Below are 22,563 nucleotides of genomic sequence, written 5' to 3' on the forward strand. Positions count from 1 at the left end.
TTGGCTCATTATGAAACTCCATACTGCTTTCTCTATCCTCTAAGCCATAAAAATAAATGGGCGGAACAAGTTGCAGAACAGAAGTTGAGTAACCATGGCTCAAGTTCTAGCCCCATATCCATTAATATATTCTTTCTTTAAGCATGTTTATCCAGTTCATGCACTGTTGAAAATATTGTGTTTAACTTTGTTTTATTTTTCAGATTTAGGATGTATTTGGACAATTTAACATGATAGAGACCCACTTTGGAATCCCAGGTGCTTCAATGAGCAGACCACTGAGGAGGTTCAGTCACAGAACGTAAGCAGACAATTCTCTCACAATAAAAAATATTAATGTCACATACATAAAATCGATGGCAGTAAGTAGCTGTCTACCCAAGAGTCATAGTCATATAGCACAAACAGGCCTTTCGTCCCAACTTGTCCATACCAACCAAGATGCCAATCTATGCTGGTTTCACTTGCCAATATTTGACACCTATCCCTTTAAACCTTTCCATCCACTTCATCTATCCTGCTAACAAAAATAAAATGAAAGCACTAATGGTATCAATAAATGTATTAAGTAGAAACAATAGACCCTGGGATCATCTATGAAAGGTACAGTCAGTTAATATGTCAAATCAAATAACAGTGTGATTACTCTCACGTTCAGAAACCAAGCACAAATTGTCAATGTTTGAATGAAGCATATTGTGAAAGAATTTCTACCCAAAATGTCAGCACATTCTAAATACAAAGTAATTACCAGGACGATTCATTGGTGCTGTGACCAAAAGATAGCCAGCCACAGAAGGCAATTTATTTCCATGTCAGAATGGTTTGTGACTTGAATGGAAACATGCAGGAGGTACCTTCTACCTTTGTCTTTCTTAGTGTTGGAGACAATGGTTTGGGAGGTGCTGTCGATGAAGGCAAAGAACTGCAGTGCCTCTTATAGATGAGGTACACTGGGGCCATGGTACATCATGACCAACTGGATGGAGCATTGCAGAGACTGGTTCCTAATTACAAAATCATCCATTATCTTAATAGCGATTTTGTACATATAATATAACAGCTAGGTAATCTGCTCATAATTTTCTACCTTGAATATATACATTTTATATGGAAACCAGATTGTGATTACAGCAATATGTTTAATACATGATCCTTATCAATAAAAACATCAATCTATACAACTTATAAATACAAAATATAAACATTCCCATTTATATTTTCAGAAATGCCACTCTTAATATTTATTTTCTGAGGAAGAATCTAGTGAAAGGCACCACCAAGTAAAGAGCACATACCACTCATTTACATGATGACATCACTGTTTCTTATTTACAAGTATTAAGGCTGGTGTTTTCACGTGCAAATATTCAGGAATATATACGCTAGGATGCTGCTTTAAAAAGACGGATCCCTTTCAGATAAAGTTTTTTCTCTTTATCTCCTCCCAACCCAAGTTTGCCTATCAGAATCAGTTTAAGATTCATTTGTCTTGTCAATGACTCCCGAGGGCAGATAACTTGAACCTGTTTGAACTCCTCAGCCAGTCTAAATGCACAGAAATGAGGTCACTGGGAATCTTAATAAGTATATATGTAGAGACATATTGGGAACACCCCAGCTTTAAATAGTTACTTCTCAGCATTACATGTAAATAGTGCGTCAGCAAAAGTACAAACCTCACAAGCAGACTTTAAGTCAGCACCATAGATTTTAGACAGCATGTGTAAAGAGGAGTGGTTACAGTGAAAAGACACAGGAAAACATTTACTTTTGACACTGGAACCGTCTGAAAATATTTGTGCCTTACTTCAGTGACAGTACATTTTACTGGTTGCCTTCCTTCAGAAATGCCCAGATCAAGCGGTTGACCAGTTGTGGTTGGTCCTGCTGGAGCCAGTGGCTGGCCTCGGGCACGACATGCAGTCTGAAACAATTCCTCACGTAAGACTTTGAGAGCTGAGCCATCTTGAACTCCATAAATCCTTCTTTTTCTCCCCACAATAACAGGGTGGGTGACACCACCTCATTCTGATTCAAGGGCAGGCTACTGTAAAATGAAGGTCACATCATTTAAAATAAGTTTAGATGCACAATCCACAGGAATTCACGCTTCTATTTTTTTTACCTATCGAACAGTGCGGAAACATTGGCCCAGTTCCTTTTGTGCTCTATTAAACATAGAAACATAGAAAATAGGTGGATGAGTACACCATTCGGCCCTTCGAGCCTGCACCGCCATTCAATATGATCATGGCTGATCATCCAACTCAGTATCCTGTACCTGCCTTCTCTCCATACCCCCTGATACCTTTAGCCACAAGGGCCACATCTAACTCCCTCTTAAATATAGCCAATGAACTGGCCTCAACTACCTTCTGTGGCAGAGCATTCCAGAGATTCACCACTCTCTGTGTGAAAAATGTTTTTCTCATCTCGGTCCTAAATGATTTCCCCCTTATCCTTAAACAGTGACCCCTTGTTCTGGACTTCCCCAACATCGGAAACAATCTTCCTGCATCTAGCCTGTCCAACCCCTTAAGAATCTTGTAAGTTTCTATAAGATCCCCCCTCAATCTTCTAAATTCTAGCGAGTACAAGCCGAGTCTATCCAGCCTTTCTTCATATGAAAGTCCTGACATCCCAGGAATCAGTCTGGTGAACCTTCTCTGTACTCCCTCTATTAAAATATAATTCTGATTCTTTCCCTTTTCCTGCAAGGATGCCTTTGGGATTATAATGGCCTAGTCTTAGTGTTATGCACCATGGATGAGGCCCAGGCAGAAGTTAGTTATTGTTCAGCATAGACATTGTGGGCCAAAGGGCCTGTCCCTGGCATGTACTGTTCTATATGTTCTAAATGGATGACTTATTTTCAAACACTAGTCCCTAGTTCTGATTTTCCCACAACAAGAAATATTTTCTCCACTTAAACCCTATCAACACCCCTCAAGATCCCATACATTTCAGTCAAATCCTCATTCACATTTCATATACTCGGGTGCAGGAAAAGTAAACTGCCCAAAAACATGATAAGGGTAACTCTGAAATTTACATCTTCATTATACCCTAATCTGGTCGTAAAGAGTGCTGAGATTTTAGTACATCTTTCCAACCTTTGGGAAAATAATTATAAAGCACTTTAAAATAGCAAGATCTCCCATAATGTTACATAGTATTGATTATCAGAGAATAGTTTGACACAATTCAAAGTTCTGATGTAGATAATTTTCTCCCAAAGGTGATAGTTCTAGATAATAAACTATAACAGTGCATTTGTACTAGAAAAAGTGATCACTATAAATGAGACTAAACTAGGTCAGACTTTCTAGTGTTGCTTTAAAGCAAACAAACCTTACAAACTATGTCAAGCTGGGAACCTACCCATTCATAGATGTATTTGAACTTGAACATAAGAACACAAGAAAATAGGAGCACGAGTAACTCTCTCAAGCCTGCCTCACCATTCAGTATGATTATAGTTAACATGCCCTTAAGCCTCATTTCCTTTTCTATCCCAGTTCCTTAGAGCCTTCAATTTCATGATCTTTCAAAATAACCACAAAAAACTGCAGAGTTGTGCATGCAATCCAGTCTTTCATGCAAAGCAGCCTTCCCACCATTGACTCCATCTACACTTCATGCTGCCTCTGGAAAGCTATTAACATAACCAAGGACCACTCACACCCTGTTCATTCTCACTTCTCCCCTCTCCTGTCGGGCAAAAAATACGTAAGCATGAATCCACATACCACCAGATCCCAAAACAGCTTCTTCTTAGCTATATCCAAACTCTTGAACAGACCTCACATATCCTAAGAATGTACCCCAGTCTTCCAAACTACCTTGTTGTGGCACCCGTACTTTTTTATCTTCAGTTACTCTGTAGCTGTAACAATATATCATATTCTCTATTTGTTTAAGAAGGAACTGCAAATGCTGGAAATTCGAAGGTACACAAAAATGCTGGAGAAACTCAGCGGGTGCAGCAGCATCTATGGAGCGAAGGAGATAGGCAACGTTTCTGGCCAAAACCCTTCTCTCCTTCGCTCCATAGATGCTGCTGCACCCGCTGAGTTTCAGCAGCATTTTTGTGTATCATATTCTCTATTTTCTTTTTTGCACTATTGTACTCAAGTAGGTGTGGCCCGCTGGGATACAATGCAAAGCAAAGTGTTTTACTGCATCCTGGTACACGTGATAATAATATACTAATAATAACACCTATACCTCTGGGTAGACAATTGCAGAGATTCACCACGTCTACATGAACATGAACTTGAAGCCAAATAGGTGATGACATAAATAAAGGGTTTTTTAAGTCTGCATTTAATTTTCACACAGGCGCTGCTTTTTCTAACCGTTTACCACACCATACCTGAATACGTTCCTGAAGTGGTCAAGTGGTCCAGAGAAGGCGCCACGCTGGGAAAAGATGTACAAGTAGGCTTCGATCTCGTCTGCTGTCATCCTGCACTCTTTCGTCCTAATGCCTGTGCTCTGACTTGTGAATAAGTACTTCAACACCTGTAGTGTAAAATAGGGTTAAACATTGGTGTATCAGTGTTTATTAAGTATGCTGAAAGCACTTAGTCTGAGATGCAATGTGTAACAATGACACACTAGCACAGCTAGTAGAGCCACTGCCTCACAGCGCCAGAAACGCAGGTTCCATCGTGACCTCCAGTCTGTGTGGTGATTCATATTAATATTACTGAGACTGTAAGGTATGGTCCAGGTGATCCAATATTTTCCCACATCCTATAGACATCGGGGTTGAGCGGATGCGAGGGGGCAGGGGATTTAGTTATTGAGAATATAGGAAAAGTAATGATGTGAGATTAATATAAGGTTCATGTAAATAGATGACTAAGGAATGACTCGGTGAACCAAAGAGACTATTTTTGTGTTGCAACTCTCTATGGCTTTATAACCACATTTTGCAGCAGGATTATTGTTTTCTCTGACATAAAAAGTAACGTTTTTCTAAGAAAAAGCATTAAACTGAAATGTTAGCACTGTTTCTCTCCCTGTTCTCACTATTTCTCAGTTTAATACAGAAACTTGCGATTTTAATTTGCAGATAGTCAGTATCCACGGTGTTTTGCTTTTGTCTCTCCAGTTGCTACACATTTCCGCATTTTATCTTCTTGGACAGTGATGGCCAAAACCTAGGGCTTGAACGACTATGTTTGGGTGAGAGCAGAAGACCATGAGCCAAAACTGTTGCTGAAGCTTCTTGTGTTTGACAGATTAGCAATGGAAGGCTGTTAGCCATTTGCAGAAATGTGGCATTAGCATGTCATCACTTGCTAATCTTTCTACTATGCATGCGAGGCCTGGTACAGGAGCTGGTTTTAGCCAGAGACTTGAGTCCTGCTTCAGAGTTAGTTAAAACTCTCCACTCTATCTGTCCCACAGCCAGAGAGTCAAGAAGACCATCTTCGTCTGGGCAGCTGCCCTTTCCATTGGACTTACGAAGATGGGCTCTTTGACTCTCTGCCAAAGTCTTCAACCACCCATTGCCAAAGTCTTCAACCACCCATCTTGTCACCTATCCAATGCTCTCCATCATCTGCATGACATTCCCAATCTACCCAAACCCTCCCATCTTCTGTCAATTCATGCTTCCATCATCTGCCTTGTGCTCCCTGTAAAATGCCGGAACCTTAATCATAAGCCTGAGCTCACTCCAATGCCACTTTAGATATTCAGTTAATTCCCTGTCAGTTCAACTTCTGTTCAGTCACTTGCTTGTGCTTGCTACAATGATGGAGGAGGAGGGCGGTTTTACCACAAACAATGCAACATGCCTTAGGCTTTGTGCAGGTTACAGGTTGGATTTCCTAGTTCTATGAGGAAACTAGCAACTCACCCTCTCCCTGTTACAATAGGCACAAAGGCAAGAGCAAACACACGTCCTTCAAATGGCATACTTCTATGTGTGCATTATCTGTGTGTGTGTGTGTGTGTGTGTGTGTGTGTGTGTATGTGTGTGTGTGTGTGTGTGTGTGTGTGTGTGTGTGTGTGTGTGTGTGTGTGTACATGCGCATGTATAAAAACGCAAATTTCCTCGAAGATATCGAATATCATAATGCTGTTATGCCTTATGTGGCAATAGTTCAATGAAGTACGTGCAATAGGTTCACAACCCATTGTCCTACAGGTTCATAATAATGCTAAGTATAAACTCTGCAATCAGTTCTCATTTTCAAATTGCAAATATAAGCAAGTACGTATTTCTTTTTTCTAAAGAGTTCAAGAACAAATCTACATTAACTAAGAGTAACTGAAACCCAAGTGTACATGTCAGAGACAAACGTACTACAATCTGCTGGTAACACAAACAATGTTAAAATTACCCCCCAAAAGCTTTTTCTTTATCATTATCTAGGCATAAATCTCACACAATTTACTGCTATATAACTGACTTCTTGTGAATTAGAAGCTAAAATAAATTAAATTATTTTTTTGCATTTTATAAATTTTAATGTCTTTTAAACATTATAAATCTGAATGTCTAAATCATCGCTCACCTTGAAATCATTCATCGTAAGAGCAAATTCAGGAAGCCATGGCACTTGGCAAAAGAAAAAGTAGCTTGATTTGATCAGCTGGGAGGGATGTCGCATCACGTAATCTGTGAAAAATATATCAATACATTAAGAGAATGCATCTAACTATGGGTTTCTTTGGAATGCTTTAGCAATTAATATTTTCAGGCAACATACAGCAGCCGTTCTATTGAAGCAAATTAACCAGAGGCAGTGATTGAGAACATCGATCTAGTGCATTGCCTGTGCACTTTTTTGATTCTATTGATAAAACATTGACTAAGAAACAATTTCATTACAGACCTAGAATCTGTATTGTTGTGTAATATAACAACCCTTATTGCTGACCTCAAAGAAAATTCCTCTCAAGGACAGCAATCTCCGGCATCTTTTCTGTTGTATATTAAATAAACATGTGTCACTTTGGTACATTATCAATCCACAAAAATGGTACCTTAATACGGTATCTGATTTTTTTGTTGACAACTCACCAAGACAATAATGCCCCTGTCCCACTTAGGAAACCTGAACGGAAACCTCTGGAGACTTTGCGCCCCACCCAAGGTTTCCGTGCGGATCCCGGAGGTTTTAGTCAGTCTCCCTACCTGCTTCCGCTACCTGCAACCTCCGGCAACCACCTGCAACCTCCAGGAACTGCACGGAAACCTTGGGTGGGGCGCAAAGTCTCCAGAGGTTTCCGTTCAGGTTTCCTAAGTGGGACAGGGGCAACTGTTTATATGGTTCCTTACAATATGAAGGCCTGTCATTGCTATTGATGCTTTTGAATTAGTTGGTGTAAAGGACGTGCTCAGCAGGTTTATAAACTTCAGCAAAGCCCATTGCAGAACATACATGCTTTAGGCTTGAGAGGCTCAAATTTATTCAAAGACTCTTCACAGACGGTCCCTGGAACTTGTCAACAAAACACTGTTGCAACCAGGACAAAGGCAACAATGGTTATATGACACACTCCATCCAGAGACAATTGCCTTTCTGTTATTAACATTGATCATAACGAGTAATATATTTTATATCATTACATCTCCAATCTGTTCTAAAACAAAACTGATTTAACATATTTATAAATCTCATAAATTTAATCAAACCACTGGTTTCTGCACACTCTGGTGCTGGTGTTACCCATTTTTCAATTGTAAATTGCATTTAAACATACAACATCCTGTACGAATAGGAATAGTTGGCATAATAAGCCCACTGCAACATTTAATACGAACACAAAGAGCTGACTGTAACTCCAACTCTATGTTCCGTCTTTTCATGGTAACCTTTCAACCCTCACATAAACAATATCTTCACTTCTGCCCTAAATATATTCAATATGTCCACCATAAAAAAAAGTTATATGAAAGCATGATAGCTGATTTCTTCACTTTTGCTGTTTTCAACATACAAATGTACTTTCTTCCTATAAACATGGATGTGACCAAATGAGCGATATTCCTATTATCTACTGAAACGTGCGTTACGTACGTTACACAGTGTCCAAGAGTGGACACCAAAATGAAAGTAGCTCCTGTTTCTTCTAGTATTTCTTTTTTTGTAATTTCTTTCTCATGTTTTGAATAAACTTTATGGAAGTAATTGTCCGTCCACACATAATAAGAGATTGCAGGTACATCATTTGATGGAAATATAGTTACCGCAAAATGCTAGTGTTACGCGTGTGATGGTGGACACCAAAAATATTCACTAATTTTGGCATGCAGCAGCTTTGGCAGAATCTTGATATTAAGGTTACTTTCTTCTCAGAATTTCATTTTGTATTGAGTTCTTCAAACTAGAAATTTGTCAATCTTCTTGGGAAGTTCTGTGGTCTTAATTTACCATTGTGGTGTAACGGTGGTTACTCTAAAATAGGGTGGACACCAAGACTAATCACAGTTTTCCGCTTTGAAATATGGCCATTCAGAGCACAATATGTCAAATTCATCAAACGTTTTGCTTATTACTGCGAAACCTGCAACTCTGCAAAGCAACAATCTTGAAAATGTTTTGAATTATAATGAAATTAATGCAGAAATTGCCTCTTTATTTCATTGTGTCAAAGCATGTCACATTTCTGGTGATATTTTTGAGATATAAACCGGTTGAATCAGGGAATTAATTTAATTCCTAACTTGATTTTATCTCTACTATCTCTTGCACATTTGAGTAACAATCCCTGAAAGAATGAACACCATACTACTTGAAACAGTGGAGATATGACATTTTCAAATGTTCCATGCTGAAATCTCTCCAGTATTGTAAAAATACACATATGTAAACATAGTACATAATGGGGGAGGAGAAAAGAGAAAAAAACAAAAAAAATAACAAATATAGTGCAATAATAGTATTTTGCAGTTCAGAGCTCAGAGCTTATTTGTTGTTGTGTTTAATAGCCTGATGGTGCAAGGAAGAAGCTGTTCCTGAACCTGGACGTTACAGTTTTCAGGCTCCTGTACCTTCTTCCTGATGGCAATGGTGAACTGAGTGTGTGGCCAGGATGGTGTGGGTCTTTGATGATTTTGGCTGCCTTTTTGAGGCAGCGACTACGATATAGATCCCTTCGACGGTGGGGAGGTGATGGACTGGGTAGTGGTCACAACTTATTGTAGTCTTTTTCGCTCCTAGACGTTCATGTTGCCAAATCAGGTCACGATGCGACCAGTCAGAATGCTCTCTACCGTGCACCTGTAGAAGTTTAGGAGAATCCTCTTCGACATGCCGAATCTCCGTAATCTTCTCAGGAAGTAGTCGCTGATGTGCCTTCTTTATAATTGCATTGATGTGCTGGGTCCAGGAAAGATCTTCGGAGATATGCATGCCCGGGAATTTGAAGTTTTTGACCCTCTCCACCATCGTCCCGTTGATATAAACAGGATTGTGGGTCCTCTTCCTTCCCCTACCAAAGTCCACAATCAGTTCCTTGGTCTTACTGATGTTGAGAGCCAGGTTGTTGTGCTGGCACCATTTAGTCAGTCAGTCGATCTCACTTCTATACCCTGACTCGTCCCCATCTGTGATTCGTCCGACAACAGTGGTGTCGTCGTCGAACTTGATGATGGAGTTCGCACTATGTCCGGCTACACAGTCATGAGTATAGAGAGAGAAAAGCAGGGGGCTGAGCACGCAGCCTTGAGGTGCTCCCATACTAATTGTTACTGAGAATGAAGTGGTTCTGCCAATTCGAACAGACTGTGGTCTGTGGGTGAGGAAGTTGAGGATGTAATTGCAGAGGGATGAGTAGAGACCCAGTTCCGTGAGTTTGGTAACCAGATTGGAAGGGATGATGGTATTAAACGCCAAGCTGTAATCTATAAACAACAGCCTGGTGTATGTTTTTATTGTCCAAGTGGTTCAATGCGGAGTGAAGAGCTAGTGAAATTGCATCCTCCGTCGACCTGTTGTGGCGGTAAGCGAACTGTAGTGGGTCGAGGTTCTTGTCGAGCTAGGAGTTGATTGGCACCATAACCAACCTCTCAAAGCAGTTCACCACCACAGACGTTAGTGCCACTGGTCGATAGTCATTGAAGCACATCACCTTCCTCTTCTTGGGCACCGGTATTATTGATGCCCTCTTAAAGCAGGTGGGAACTTCAGACCTCAGAAGTGAGAGGTTGAAAATGTCCGTAAAAACTCCAGCCAGTTGGTCCGCACAGGTCTTGAGAACTTGACCGGGTATACCATCAGGTCCAGGCGCTTTCCGAGGATTCACCCCCCAGAAGGATCTTCTGACATCGCCATCTGTGACTGTAATATCGTCCGGGCGAATGGGGGCTCTGGAAGGCACATCAATGTTCTCCCTATCGAACCGTGCATAGAACATATTGAGCTCGTCAGGGAGTGATGCTTCATTGTCGTTTGAGCTGCTTCCTGATTTCGCCTTGTAGGAGGTGATTGCATTCAGGCCCCGCCACAGTTGCCGAACATCCGTCTCATCCTCCAGCTTAGGGCAGAAGTCCCTTTTGGCCTTTTTGATGGCCTTACCAAGGTCGTATCTGGACTTCATATAGACCTCTGCATCGGCAAACCTGAATGCCCGGGATCTGGTCTTCAGAAGAGGTTTTTGTTGGAACACAGTCCTCCACACATTTCCTTATGAAGTTGGTAACGACTTTGGCGTATTGATTCAGGTCCATTGCTGGAGCCTTGAACATTGCCCAGTCTACAGATTCCAAGCAGTCCTTGAGTTGTTTCTCTGCCCCCTCCCCCCCCCCTCGACCAGCTCTGTACAGTCCTCACCTCTGGGGGTGCTTTCTTCAGTTGCTGCCTGTATGCAGGAAGAAGCAGCACCGCTGAATGGTCGGGTTTTCCGAAGCGAGGGTGAGGGATAGAGTGATAGGTGTCTTTGATGGTGGTATAGCAATGATTGAGGGTGTTTGATCCTCTGCTGTTGCAGGAGACATATTGGTGGAAGTTAGGGAGCGATTTCTTCAGGTTGACTTTGTTGAAGTCCCCAGCAATGGTGGTAAACGCCTGGGGTTAAGTTTGCGTCTAGGTGGCTCTTGCATTACAGTGTAGGAAACGTACACTGCCTAAATGTGAATTTTCATAAATGTAGCACTTGTCAGAAATCTCAGGTGTAACATTATTAGTGAAAGAACTGCAGGGGAATGAGAAATTTCAAAAAGGTCACATTTTGAAACACAATAGTTAAGGAGGTGAAGAAATTAAATACCCCTGTTTCATTAAAAGAAGCATTTAATTGGATGTGCCAATTAATTCCCATTACACCACATTGAGTGGAGCAAAGTAGAGGCTTGCTTCATCTCAAGAGAATTCTTTCTTGCAATGAACGGATCACAATGGCTCTTGGATTGATTTATTTGTCTGGCTCATTTCAAAAATAAGTAGGTAAATTAAACACTGTTTGACCTCAACAGAAATATCTTTCAACATCCTCTGGGTATATGGATAGAAGCACGTTACCATGGTATAATCACATTTGACCTTGAATATTAAAAATAAATGTGAAATAATTTCTGTTTTTGGCACCAAGACTAATGAGGGTCAACCTGCATTTAGCAGGAACGGAGCAAGATTTACAATGGTGACAAACTGCATCCTGTCTGATGAAGGAACCTGGAGCTATGATGTCCATTGATTTTCTTTACAGGCAACCCAAGGAGGATGTATTGATACAACAAGTCCTAGTTGTCAAGCGAAGTAATAGATTTTGAAGTAGTGAACCTGCTTTAGTTGCTGGATTAATTATGCCGCACAAAGTAGTGAGGGTGATGGGTATATAGTCGCTTCTAGACTTTACTTTAGAGATAAATTGGTTCTTTAGACTTTATACTTTAGAAATACAGCGTGGAATCAGGCCCTTCAGCCCACCAAGTCCATGCCAGCCAGTGATCATCCTAACATTATCCTACTCACTAGGGATAATTTACAATTACCCACGCGGTCACAGGGAGAACGTACAAACTCCGTACAGGCAGCACCCAAAGTCAGGATCGAACATGGGTCTCGAATGCTGTAAGGCAGCAGCTCTACCACTATGTAACTGTTGTTGTTTTTTCTTCAGGATTCAGAATTTTCTTCAGAAAACAAACATGCATTTTTAATTTGATCTTTTATTTTTGAGTGCAGAAGGATGAGGGGTATCTCATTGAAACATACCGGATAATGAAAGGCTTAGATAGAGTGGACGTGGAAAGCATGTTTCCAGTAACGGGAGAGTCCAGAACCAGAAGGCACTCTCAGAATAAAAGGATGTAACTTCAAAATGGAGATATGGAGGAATTTCTTTAGCCGGATGGTGGTGAATCAATGGAATTAATTGCCATAGACGGCTGTGAACGCCAAGGCATTGGGTATATTTAAAGCGGACTTTGTTAGGTCCTTGATTAAGGGCCTGTCCCACTTTCATGACCTAATTCACGACCTCTACCGAGTTTGCCCTTGACTCATACTCGCAGCATGGTCGTCACGAGGTCGTAGGAGGTCGTAGGGAGGTCGTAGCAGGTCGTGATGCTAGTCGTAGGTACTCGTGGCATCAAGTAGGTCGGGGCGTTTTTTCAACATGATGAAAAATGTCCACGAGAAAAAAAGGTCGCGAATTAGGTCGTGAAAGTGGGACAGGCCCTTAAGTAAGGGTGTCAAAGTTTACAAGGAGAAAGCAGGAGAATGGGGTTGAGAGTGAAAAATAGATCAGCCATGACTGAATGGCGGAGTAGACTCGATGGGTTGAATGGCTTAATTCTGCTCCTATGTCTTATGGTTATGATCAAAGAAGGAAAAAGCTTGGCCCTTCTAGCTGTGTTGTCTTACTTGGTAAATATGCCCACAAGGAAGTGAAAGTCATCGGACCCGCACGCGTTTACCCACCTTGGTTCTCCATCACATCGCCCTTCCAGTGGCATTGAGAAATAACAACTGAGCAGGTGCTGGGAGTCATATCTAATGGGTGCAAGCTCGATAACTGCCAGTTCTCAATACCAACAAGTGTTTCCCCTGCATTTTGACTTCATTTTAAGTACAAATTTACCGTTCTTATTTATTTTGACACTTTGGTTCTGTTCTTCTATATCAGGGCTTCCAAACCTTTTTCGTCCCGTTTACCCCTGGCAACTTTAATAGCACATAACAATGTGATTTCACATATTCATGAACAACTAATGATGAACTGATACTAGTATACCAGAACCAAACACAGTCAGTCAATGAGAAAAAATATGTACAAATCCGGAATCAACAAATGTACCCCATGGGTAGCAACATCTGGGGATCCTTGTGCTATATCCGACTGAAAGTTGTATCTTTGAAGTAGTGGTCTGGATTTTTAAATATAATTTTTGATGACTAATGTGATAGGGGAGTCCAGCACAGGAACAGGCTCTTCAGCCCATAGTGTCAATCAATCAATCAATCAGTTTTATTCGTCACTTGCAAAGTGCAAGTGAAATGAATTTGCCAGCAGCGGTACAATGAAAAAGAACACACAAAAACACGATAAAAATTTAACACAAACATCCACCACAGCATTCATCACTGTGGTGAAAGGCACAAAATTTGGCCAGTCCTCCTCCATTTTCCCCCGTGGTCGGGACCTCAACCCTCCGCAGCCACCGCTGCAGGCATCCAGATGAGTGAAAGTCCAGGTAAGTCCTGAAACGGTGCCTCCCCCACCGGTAACCAGGTTGGTGGCTTCAGGTTGGTGTAGGCCGCAGGTTTAAAGTTCCCGCCGCGCCGCAGTCAGAAGCACCGCAGACCGCTGGGCCGGCGGTCGAAGCTCCTCTCCAGGGGTCCCCGGCGAGGGACCCCGCTCCTGATGGTAAGTCCCCGTCACAAACCATGGTGCTAAATTAAACTAACCCCATCTGCCTGCACATGATCCATATCCCTCCACTCCTGATATTCTTGTACCTATCTAAAAGCCTCTTAAATTATATTCTCATGTCTGCTTTTACCACCCCACCCGGCAGAGCGTTCGATGCACCCACAGGTTTTTTGTGTAAAAAACTTACTTCCCTCATCTCCTTTAAACTTACTTTAAAGCTATGCCCTCTAGTTTTGTACACTTTTACCCTTGGAAAAAGACTCTTGATTATCTATCCTATCTGATGATTCTTATAATTTCATAAACATCCATCAGGATTAAACTTCTACCAGGATGTAAAACTATATTCTGGATTAACTTTAATAATTTGCATTCTATATAATTCAGTTACTCAAATCTAGTTGTGGAATGTCAAACAGGTTACACTAATGAACAGAAAAAAATGAAGGAAGCTATTTTAAAAATAGAAACTAATTTACACCAATTAAATTATAAAGGGATCACAAGGAAGATAAGAAAGCGGGATGATTCACTTTGAGACTATGTCAAAATCCCACTGTTGAAACTGTGATAATTAAAACCAAGGCATCTCCTCCATTAAAATAAATGTCTAGGAGAGCTGAACTTTTCACAAACAAAAGGGACACAAGAAGAGCTGATCACCCAAATGGAAAATAGGCAAACATTAAAACCTCTGAAGGAAGATACTGTACATCAATACATCCTGTCCCGTTCTCTAGATCTCTAGAGTAAGATGTTAAGATTTCTTGTCAGAATTTTTCCCATTTATAGACTTTAAACCAGATAATTGTGGAGTAAGAGGAGGAGGGTTTCATTTCTGATTAAAAATGTGGAAGTCGTGATGCAGCTCCATAGGACTTTGGTTAGGCCGCATTTGGAGTGTTGGGTGCAGTTCTGTTCACCCCATTACAGGAAAGATGTGGAGGCAGGAAGCAGTTTGTTCAAGCCTTGTTTAGATGGCACCAGTAAGCTACGGGGATCAAACAACTACTCTGCTGTTACTTGTGGACCAAGAGGGTAGATTGTTGGTTAATTCCCATTGAGAGCTGGTCCATAGGTTGAGTCAGAATGGTGTGTGTGTGTACAGTGGAAAGTAGGTAAAGATGATCTGGGATGAAGGAGATAGATGGCTGAGGAACCCATGGACTCTGGACACAATCTCACTGGTAGCGGAGCAGCACTTACTCCACGGGTCTAGGGGTTTCTTATAGAAACATACAAAATCTTATAGGTATAAATCTTGTTCCCGATGTTGGGGAAGTCCAGAACAAGGGGTCACAGTTTAAGGATAAGGGGGAAGTCTTTTAGGATCGAGATGAGAAAAACATTTTTCACACAGAGAGTGGTGAATCTCTGGAATTCTCTGCCACAGAAGGTAGTTGAGGCCAGTTCATTGGCTATATTTAAGAGGGAGTTAGATGTGGCCCTTGTGGCTAAAGGGATCAGGGGGTATGGAGAGAAGGCAGGTACAGGATACTGAGTTGGATGATCAGCCATGATCATATTGAATTGCGGTGCAGGCTCGAATGGCCGAATGGCCTCCTCCTGCACCTAATTTCTATGTTTCTATGTTTCTTGGGTTCACAAATGATACTCTTTCTATGAACAACCTTTTATATATTTAAACATAATTAGTTCAAAGGATATTATATATTTTTTATTTCTCATTTCTCAGTGTTTTCTCTCGTCTGTAATTACTGGTTAAGATTTTGCTCCACACATGGTTGGTAACCATGTGTGCTTTTTAAATTTTATATAGGATCATGGACAGGACCATGGCCAATGTTTTAACAGAACACTTTCCTCCACTTCTCCCACATTCATTCATACCCTTAATATTAAAAAAAACATTATCATTCTTGTGCTCCCTTCCATCTGGTATCATTTCAACCCCCGGAGGATGGATGCTGCTGCCAATTATTGTGCCCCTCCCGTCCTGACATGGGGAGCTCAGCCGACTCAGCAAAGACAGAAAATTAAACCATATGGACTTGGCTTGGCTCTCACTGGAAAAATCCATTAACTCTGCAAGACCGCAAGGACGTCAATCAGTTATCATTAGGTAAGAGGTGTCAAGTGGTTTGAAATGGCACTCACCACTAAAAACTGCAGGATGTGGGCAATTCAGAATAATAATCCTGTTCAGCATCTCCGGGTAATAGATGGCAAAACACCAGGCAATCAGTCCGCCCCAGTCATGGCCAATCAGAACACACTTCTTGTAGCCTGCACAAAAGGTGAAAACCAAATTGCTCAGCCCGTGAATGAAAGAAAACAAATGCAGGAAATGTTGATCAAAACAGGAAGCTGGAGAGTGCTTAATTATTGGGTTTTAAATATATCCCATTCTTTCTACAGCTGTTCTCAAGATCAAGTTACACGTTACATTTGGCTGCAGGCTTTTTAAAAATAATCCAGTTGGTCTCTGTAGTTATGGGAGTGTCACCACGTCCTGATTCTGAACGCTATCGGCAAAATAAAACCTGAACATTAATTGGCACAGCAAGCTGCTTGTCTTGGCCATTAGCTTCTTACAGACTTGGGAACTTGAACCTTGTTTTTCTGGGATTCCTTGGGATTGACTTCACCATTAAAAAATTTTAAAAAAAAATATATATATATATATATCCTCAGGCTTTAATCAAGAAAAATCAAAAACCAACCTAACAAACTTTCACTGCCTAGATTTTGAAGTTAGTGATGAATAAGCACCAACAACCATTCATCACTTAAGGATCCCAAACCAAAACATTTCCCATCCCCTCCCTTTTCTCCAGGGATGCTGCCTGACCCGCTGAGGTACTCCGGCACTGTGTGTCTATCTTTGGTATAAGCCATATCTGCAGTTCTGTGTTTCTACATTAATTAAACACATGGGCATAATGTATTCCATGGAGTTTTGAATAGGAACTTTATTGTTGAAGGAATGTTTCAACCCAACACCATCTGCAGGATGACTGGACAGTGTGACCAGCACAAGCACATGTGAATCCCCTTCACCACCAGGGTACTGCTACATACAGGGCCTGAACCAGGAAGTGCAAGTATAAATACTATGTTTATCACCAAATAAAACATAAAGGAAAATAAAGACAAAGAAAGGCAGAATTAAGAAGTGAATGATAATCAAAAAGACCACGATGCAGAAAATCTAAAATAAAAGCAGAAGATGCTGATAAATTCATAATTATTTCTCTTTCCACAGGTGCCACCTGACCAGCTGTTACCAGGCAACTGAACAGTCCTCTCATCAGAGTGTGCGCTACTAACCTCTACCTCATTAGCGACCTTTGAACTATCTTTAATCAGAGACAGACACTAAGTATTGGAAAAACTCAGTGGGTCGGGCAGCATCTCTGGAGAAAAGGAATAGGTAACGTTTCGGGTTGAAACCATTCTTGTCTGAAGAAAGGTCTCGACCCAAAACGCCACCTATTCCTTTTGTCCAGAGATGCTGACTGACCTGCTGAGTTACTCCAGTATTTAGTGTCTATCTTCGGTATATACCAACATCTGCAGTTCCTTCCTACATATCTTTAATTGGACTTTATCAGACTTCAATGTTATATCTTGCACTAAATGTACCCTTTCTTCTTTCTCTCTACACTGTGGATGACTGTTTTCATTGACCAGATAGCATGTAAACAAAAGTTTTTCACTGTACTCGGTACATATGACCATATAACAATTACAGCACGGAAAACAGGCCATCTCGGCCCTTCAAGTCCGTGCCGAACAATTTTTTTTTTTTTTTTTTGGTGACATGTGACAATAATAAACTAAATTAAGCGAAACTAAACTAAACTAAACTTCTGAGTGTTTCCATGATCTGTTAACCCAGTCTACAAAGGACATTTAGAAAAATCTTTCTTGACCTATAACAAGAGTATGTGTTCCCTGCCTGATACTGATGGAAGCAGCGTTATTTTACATATGTTGTAATTGAGGATGGGCTCATTACCTCCACTGAAATACGGTTGCATAAAAATTTGTTAACGCATCAGTTAGTTAAATTAGCAGACCTTGAAAATGTAGCTCTTTTTTGGAGAATAAAGAACAACGTCATTCTTACTGCTAATTCTAAACTTGCTGCCTGAAGCATCATTAGAAATGTGCTTATTATTTCAACATAATTGTATGCATTTATCTAGATTAGAGCAGAAAATGAAACATTGGCTGCTTCCATTTAATTCTAATTTAGAAAGAAACAACTTTGAAGATTCACGGATTAGGCCTTTAATTCCCCATCTTTCAATACACTGATTGATTAGTAGGACTGGATGTTACAATCCCTAAGATTTCACTACAATTGACATTCTTGGGGGTGACCACTAGGTGAATTTGCTAACAATCAGACACATCTTCAGTTGTGTACCTCAACGTCACTGAGTGTTTTGGCCGTTTATCACAAGACACCCTCAGTCGAGGCAGGCCCACCGCAGGGTGATCAGACCTGGGTGTGTGTGTGTGTCTTATTGCTAGCCTCTAGATGGTCACGTGGCAGCCCAGACAGCATCTTTCCTCTTCCGCCACAGCCAGTGACTGCTCCGTTCGGCGGCATTGGCAAGTTCTTTTATTGTCCTCCTTTGCGCCTGCCCTTTGACTCCTACTTCCCTCAGGAGCCTTGCGGTGGAACTGGCTACAAAGCCCCTGCACCCCACCTCCACTGGACACACCCTTACACTCCAACCTCTCTCCTCTGCCTCAGCTGCAAGGTTTGAGTATCGAAGCTTTTTCCTTTCATAAGCCTCGTCCACAGCCTCCTCCCGTGGGACCGTCAGCTCAATGATGACAACACGTCGTGAAGTAATAGTCATGACTGCAGAACAATGCCAACGTGTAAAGTGGTAATTTAGTTTAGTTTCGTGTAGTTTAAAGATGCAGCATGGAAGCAGGCCCTTCGGCTGACCTAGTCCACGCTGGACATCATTCAACTGTTTACACTAATTCTATCTTATCTCACTTTCTCATCCACGGCCTAAACACGTGAGACAATTTTACAGAACCAATTATCCTATAAACCTGCAAGTCTTTAGGATGTGGGAGGAAAGCAGAGCACCTGGAGGAAACCCATGCATTCACAGGGGGAATGTACAAAGTCCACACAGACTGCACCCGAGGTCAGGATAGAACTTACGTTTTTAAGTGCTTTGAGGGAAATAGCAGCTTTTAATAAAAGTTAGTAATCTATGTTTATAAGGCTACTATTACTATCTGGACTCCTTGTTCAAAAGTAGTTGAATTCTTATCCCTCCCAGCTTCTCCTTGTTATGCTTCCAGTGTTTGTGTTGCTACTTCCTTCGTCTGTGGCAACTTGGGTCTCTAGTGCTGTGAGGGAGAAGCTCTACCAGCTGCGCCATTGTGCCACCCTAATTGTTGACACTGTATCTGCCTTTTGCTGGGAGATAAACAGAGAGATATAAAATTAGAAGAAAAAAAGTAATTACGGGAGAAAATGCTAAATGTCTGGTGATTGAGCAACAGCATAAAATACCCCAGGGAAAACAGATCAGGCAATCCGTTGCGTAACTTACCGAGTGAATCCACAATCTCCTTTATGTCGGTGATCAAACAATCCAGCTGGTAATTTTCTCGACCAACGGGTGCATCGGATTCCCCATATCCCCGTAAATCAACTGCGACGACTCGGAATTCGCACTTAAATTCTTGAAGCTGATAACGCCAGGAAAACCTGTATCAGGGAATAAAACACCTGTATCAGGGGTACATGAGATGAGAAATGTTGACACGTCTCCAGATCAGGCGACTTTTAACCCCCCTTAAATAAAGAAAATGATAATTTTCTTATCTTGCACCGACCTAGACTTTCTTGTTATTGTAATATAATTGTGAGAACTTATCTACTTTGAGCAGAAAATGAAACACTTGCTGCTTTGAGGGAAATAGCAGCTTTTTAATAAAAGTTAGTAATCTATGTTTATAAGGCTACTATTACTATCTGGACTCCTTGTTCAAAAGTAGTTGAATTCTTATCCCTCCCAGCTTCTCCTTGTTATGCTTCCAGTGTTTGTGTTGCTACTTCCTTCATCTGTGGCATCTGCACATTTTGAAATCTGCACAGGTTAAGATAGAGAGTAAAGGGAGATCAGATTAGCCATCAAAGGGATCAATACATTGGAGAGTTGAGTTCCTTGTGCTATTAGGACATTATGGTCTCATGACGTCAGAAGCTGGGGGGTCGGGATCTTCAGATGATTGTGGACAGATTAGAGGACTGGACGGACCAGAGCCAATGACTCAAAGAGAAGCTATTTTAACTACAGACACCACATCACCACAATATTGGACCAGCGGTGGTCGATGGTTGAAAGGGTCAAGTGCTTCAAATTCCTGGGCGTGCACATCTCTGAAGATCTTTCCTGGTCCGAGAACACTAATGCAATTATCAAGAAAGCTCATCAGCGCCTCTACTTCCTGAGAAGATTACGGAGAGTCGGTTTGTCAAGGAGGACTCTCTCTAACTTCTACAGGTGCACAGTAGAGAGCATGCTGACCGGTTGCATCGTGGCTTGGTTCGGCAACTTGAGCGCCCTGGAAAGGAAAAGACTACAAAAAGTAGGAAACTCTGCCCAGTCCATCATCGGCCCTGACCTTCCTTCCATCGAGGGGATTTATCGCAGTCGCTGCCTCAAAAAGGCTGGCAGTATCATCAAAGACCCACAACATCCTGGCCACGCACTCATCTCCCTGCTACCTTCAGGTAGAAGGTACAGGAGCCTGAAGACTGCAACAACCAGGTTCAGGAATAACTACTTCCCCACAGCCATCAGGCTATTAAACCTGGCTCAGACAAAACTTTGATTATTAATAACCAATTATCTGTTATTTGCACTTTATCATTTTATTTATTCATGTGTGTATATATTTATATTATGGTATATGGACACACTGATCTGTTTTGTAGTAAATGCCTACTATGTTCTGTGTGCTGAAGCAAAGCAAGAATTTCATTGTCCTATCAGGGACACATGACAATAAACTCACTTGAACTTGAACTTGAACTTGGTCAAAATAAAAGGGGATAAGTAGGCATGATGGACACATGAAATTAAATCTACTGCCTACGGGATAAAATAAGACTAAAATCAGAAACAATTGCAATAAAATCTGAAAATGCTGTAAACACTCAGTAGGTCAAGCAGTACCAGTGAAAAGTGAATCAGAGATAATGTTCAATGTTGAAGAAAATTCTGACAAAGGGTTTTTAACTGTGTTGCCATTTTTTTTTCTTATTTTATAAACACAATCTGACTGATTTAGACTATTGGTTTATTTAAGTATTTCAATTTACTACTTACAATAACAATTCAATAATCTGTGCATAATTGTTCAATAATTTATTTGTTCGATAATTTATTTGGGATTATAAAGTTTGATTACATTGCAGGAAATACAAACATTTTTGTTCAGTGAATACAAACATTTTCTCTTTCAAAAATTGCAAATGATTATTGTGGATGGTTTTGTGTAAAAGGTCAATTCTATTCCAGGGAAATTTAATCACAATGTTATAAATCAAACAGAAATTCTAAATTCTATGAAACCAGAATTTTTTTAATTTGTTCCATTTATTTCTGCAGCAGATGTATTAAATTATGATTAGATGCTGGACAAGTAACTGAGGTCAATTTGAAAAATAATTATTGCTAAGGCATTGATACAAGGTTTGACAACACTGAAAACTCAGATATAGTGATGTCCTTGTGGTTAAATTGCAGTTTAATGCTGGGTTTAATATGTACTGCATTCAAATTAGCTCCACCCTATTTATCGCGACTGTAGCCTGTCTGAATGCTACAGTATGTCATGTATAGGTCACTTGACTTTAAATATAGAATGTCCTTGTACTACATTTTATGTAGGACAATCCATTGTAAATGTATTGACGAGGTCCTTGTATTCTAGCCAGATATGAAGGCCATCTTCATTTTAAATATAGCTTGTTTATCCTCTAATGTACTGTCTTGGACACAAGAAATGTGATAGTGAGATAGAGTATTAAGGACAGCTACCACATGGGACTAATTCACCTGTGAATACTGGACTATATTCAGACACATTGTGCAATAGATTTTCCAAAATGCATGCTCCGGAAAAACATTATGAACACAGTTGCTGCCTTACAGCGCTAGAGATTCGAGTTCGATCCTGACTACGGGTGCTGACTGTATGGTGTTTGCACGTTCTCCCCGTGACCTGCGTAGGTTTTCTCAGGGATCTCCAGTTTCCTCCCACACTCCAAAGACATAAAGGTTTGTCGGTTAATTGGCTTGGTATAATTGTAAATTGTCCCTTGTGTGTGTAGGGTTGCATTAGTGTGCGGGGATCACTGGTCAGCGCAGACTCGGTGGGCCAAAGGGCCTGTTTCTATGCTCTATCTCTAAAACTAAGACTAAAACAAAAAACTGATGGTTAACAGTACATTTAAGTGACAGAATTCAGATATTTATACTGTCTGGAATATTTCACCATAGGCAGGGAACGAGATGCATAAAAGTTTTGTCTGTGACTTTCTGACTAGTGTGTTCATCTAAAAAATAACACATAATTATTGATGAATATGTTATTATATCTATACTGTATATGGATAATAAAATGCTTTGGACCAAAGATATCACATAACATCACGAACCAGAATGCAACAGCTACTAGAAACATGGCCATAGAATAGGAAAACAA

General features: G+C 40.8%; 1 protein-coding gene across 1 annotated transcript in view; it reads right to left on the reverse strand.

Annotated features, from left to right (window-relative positions):
• Positions 1-203: 203 nt before the first annotated feature.
• The window catches only part of ephx4 (epoxide hydrolase 4), a 28,360-nt gene continuing 6,000 nt past the window's right edge, over positions 204-22,563 (reverse strand). Inside the window, exons 3-7 of the mRNA XM_033028962.1 lie at positions 19,398-19,555; positions 15,961-16,089; positions 6,537-6,640; positions 4,379-4,527; positions 204-2,050 (exon numbers count right to left, since the gene is read on the reverse strand). Coding sequence (XP_032884853.1) covers positions 1,828-2,050; positions 4,379-4,527; positions 6,537-6,640; positions 15,961-16,089; positions 19,398-19,555 — 763 coding nt within the window. The 3' untranslated portion in view covers positions 204-1,827. The remainder of the gene's footprint in view (positions 2,051-4,378; positions 4,528-6,536; positions 6,641-15,960; positions 16,090-19,397; positions 19,556-22,563) is intronic.

This window comes from Amblyraja radiata, chromosome 10, assembly GCF_010909765.2.
Source record: "Amblyraja radiata isolate CabotCenter1 chromosome 10, sAmbRad1.1.pri, whole genome shotgun sequence".
Lineage (NCBI taxonomy): Eukaryota > Metazoa > Chordata > Chondrichthyes > Rajiformes > Rajidae > Amblyraja > Amblyraja radiata.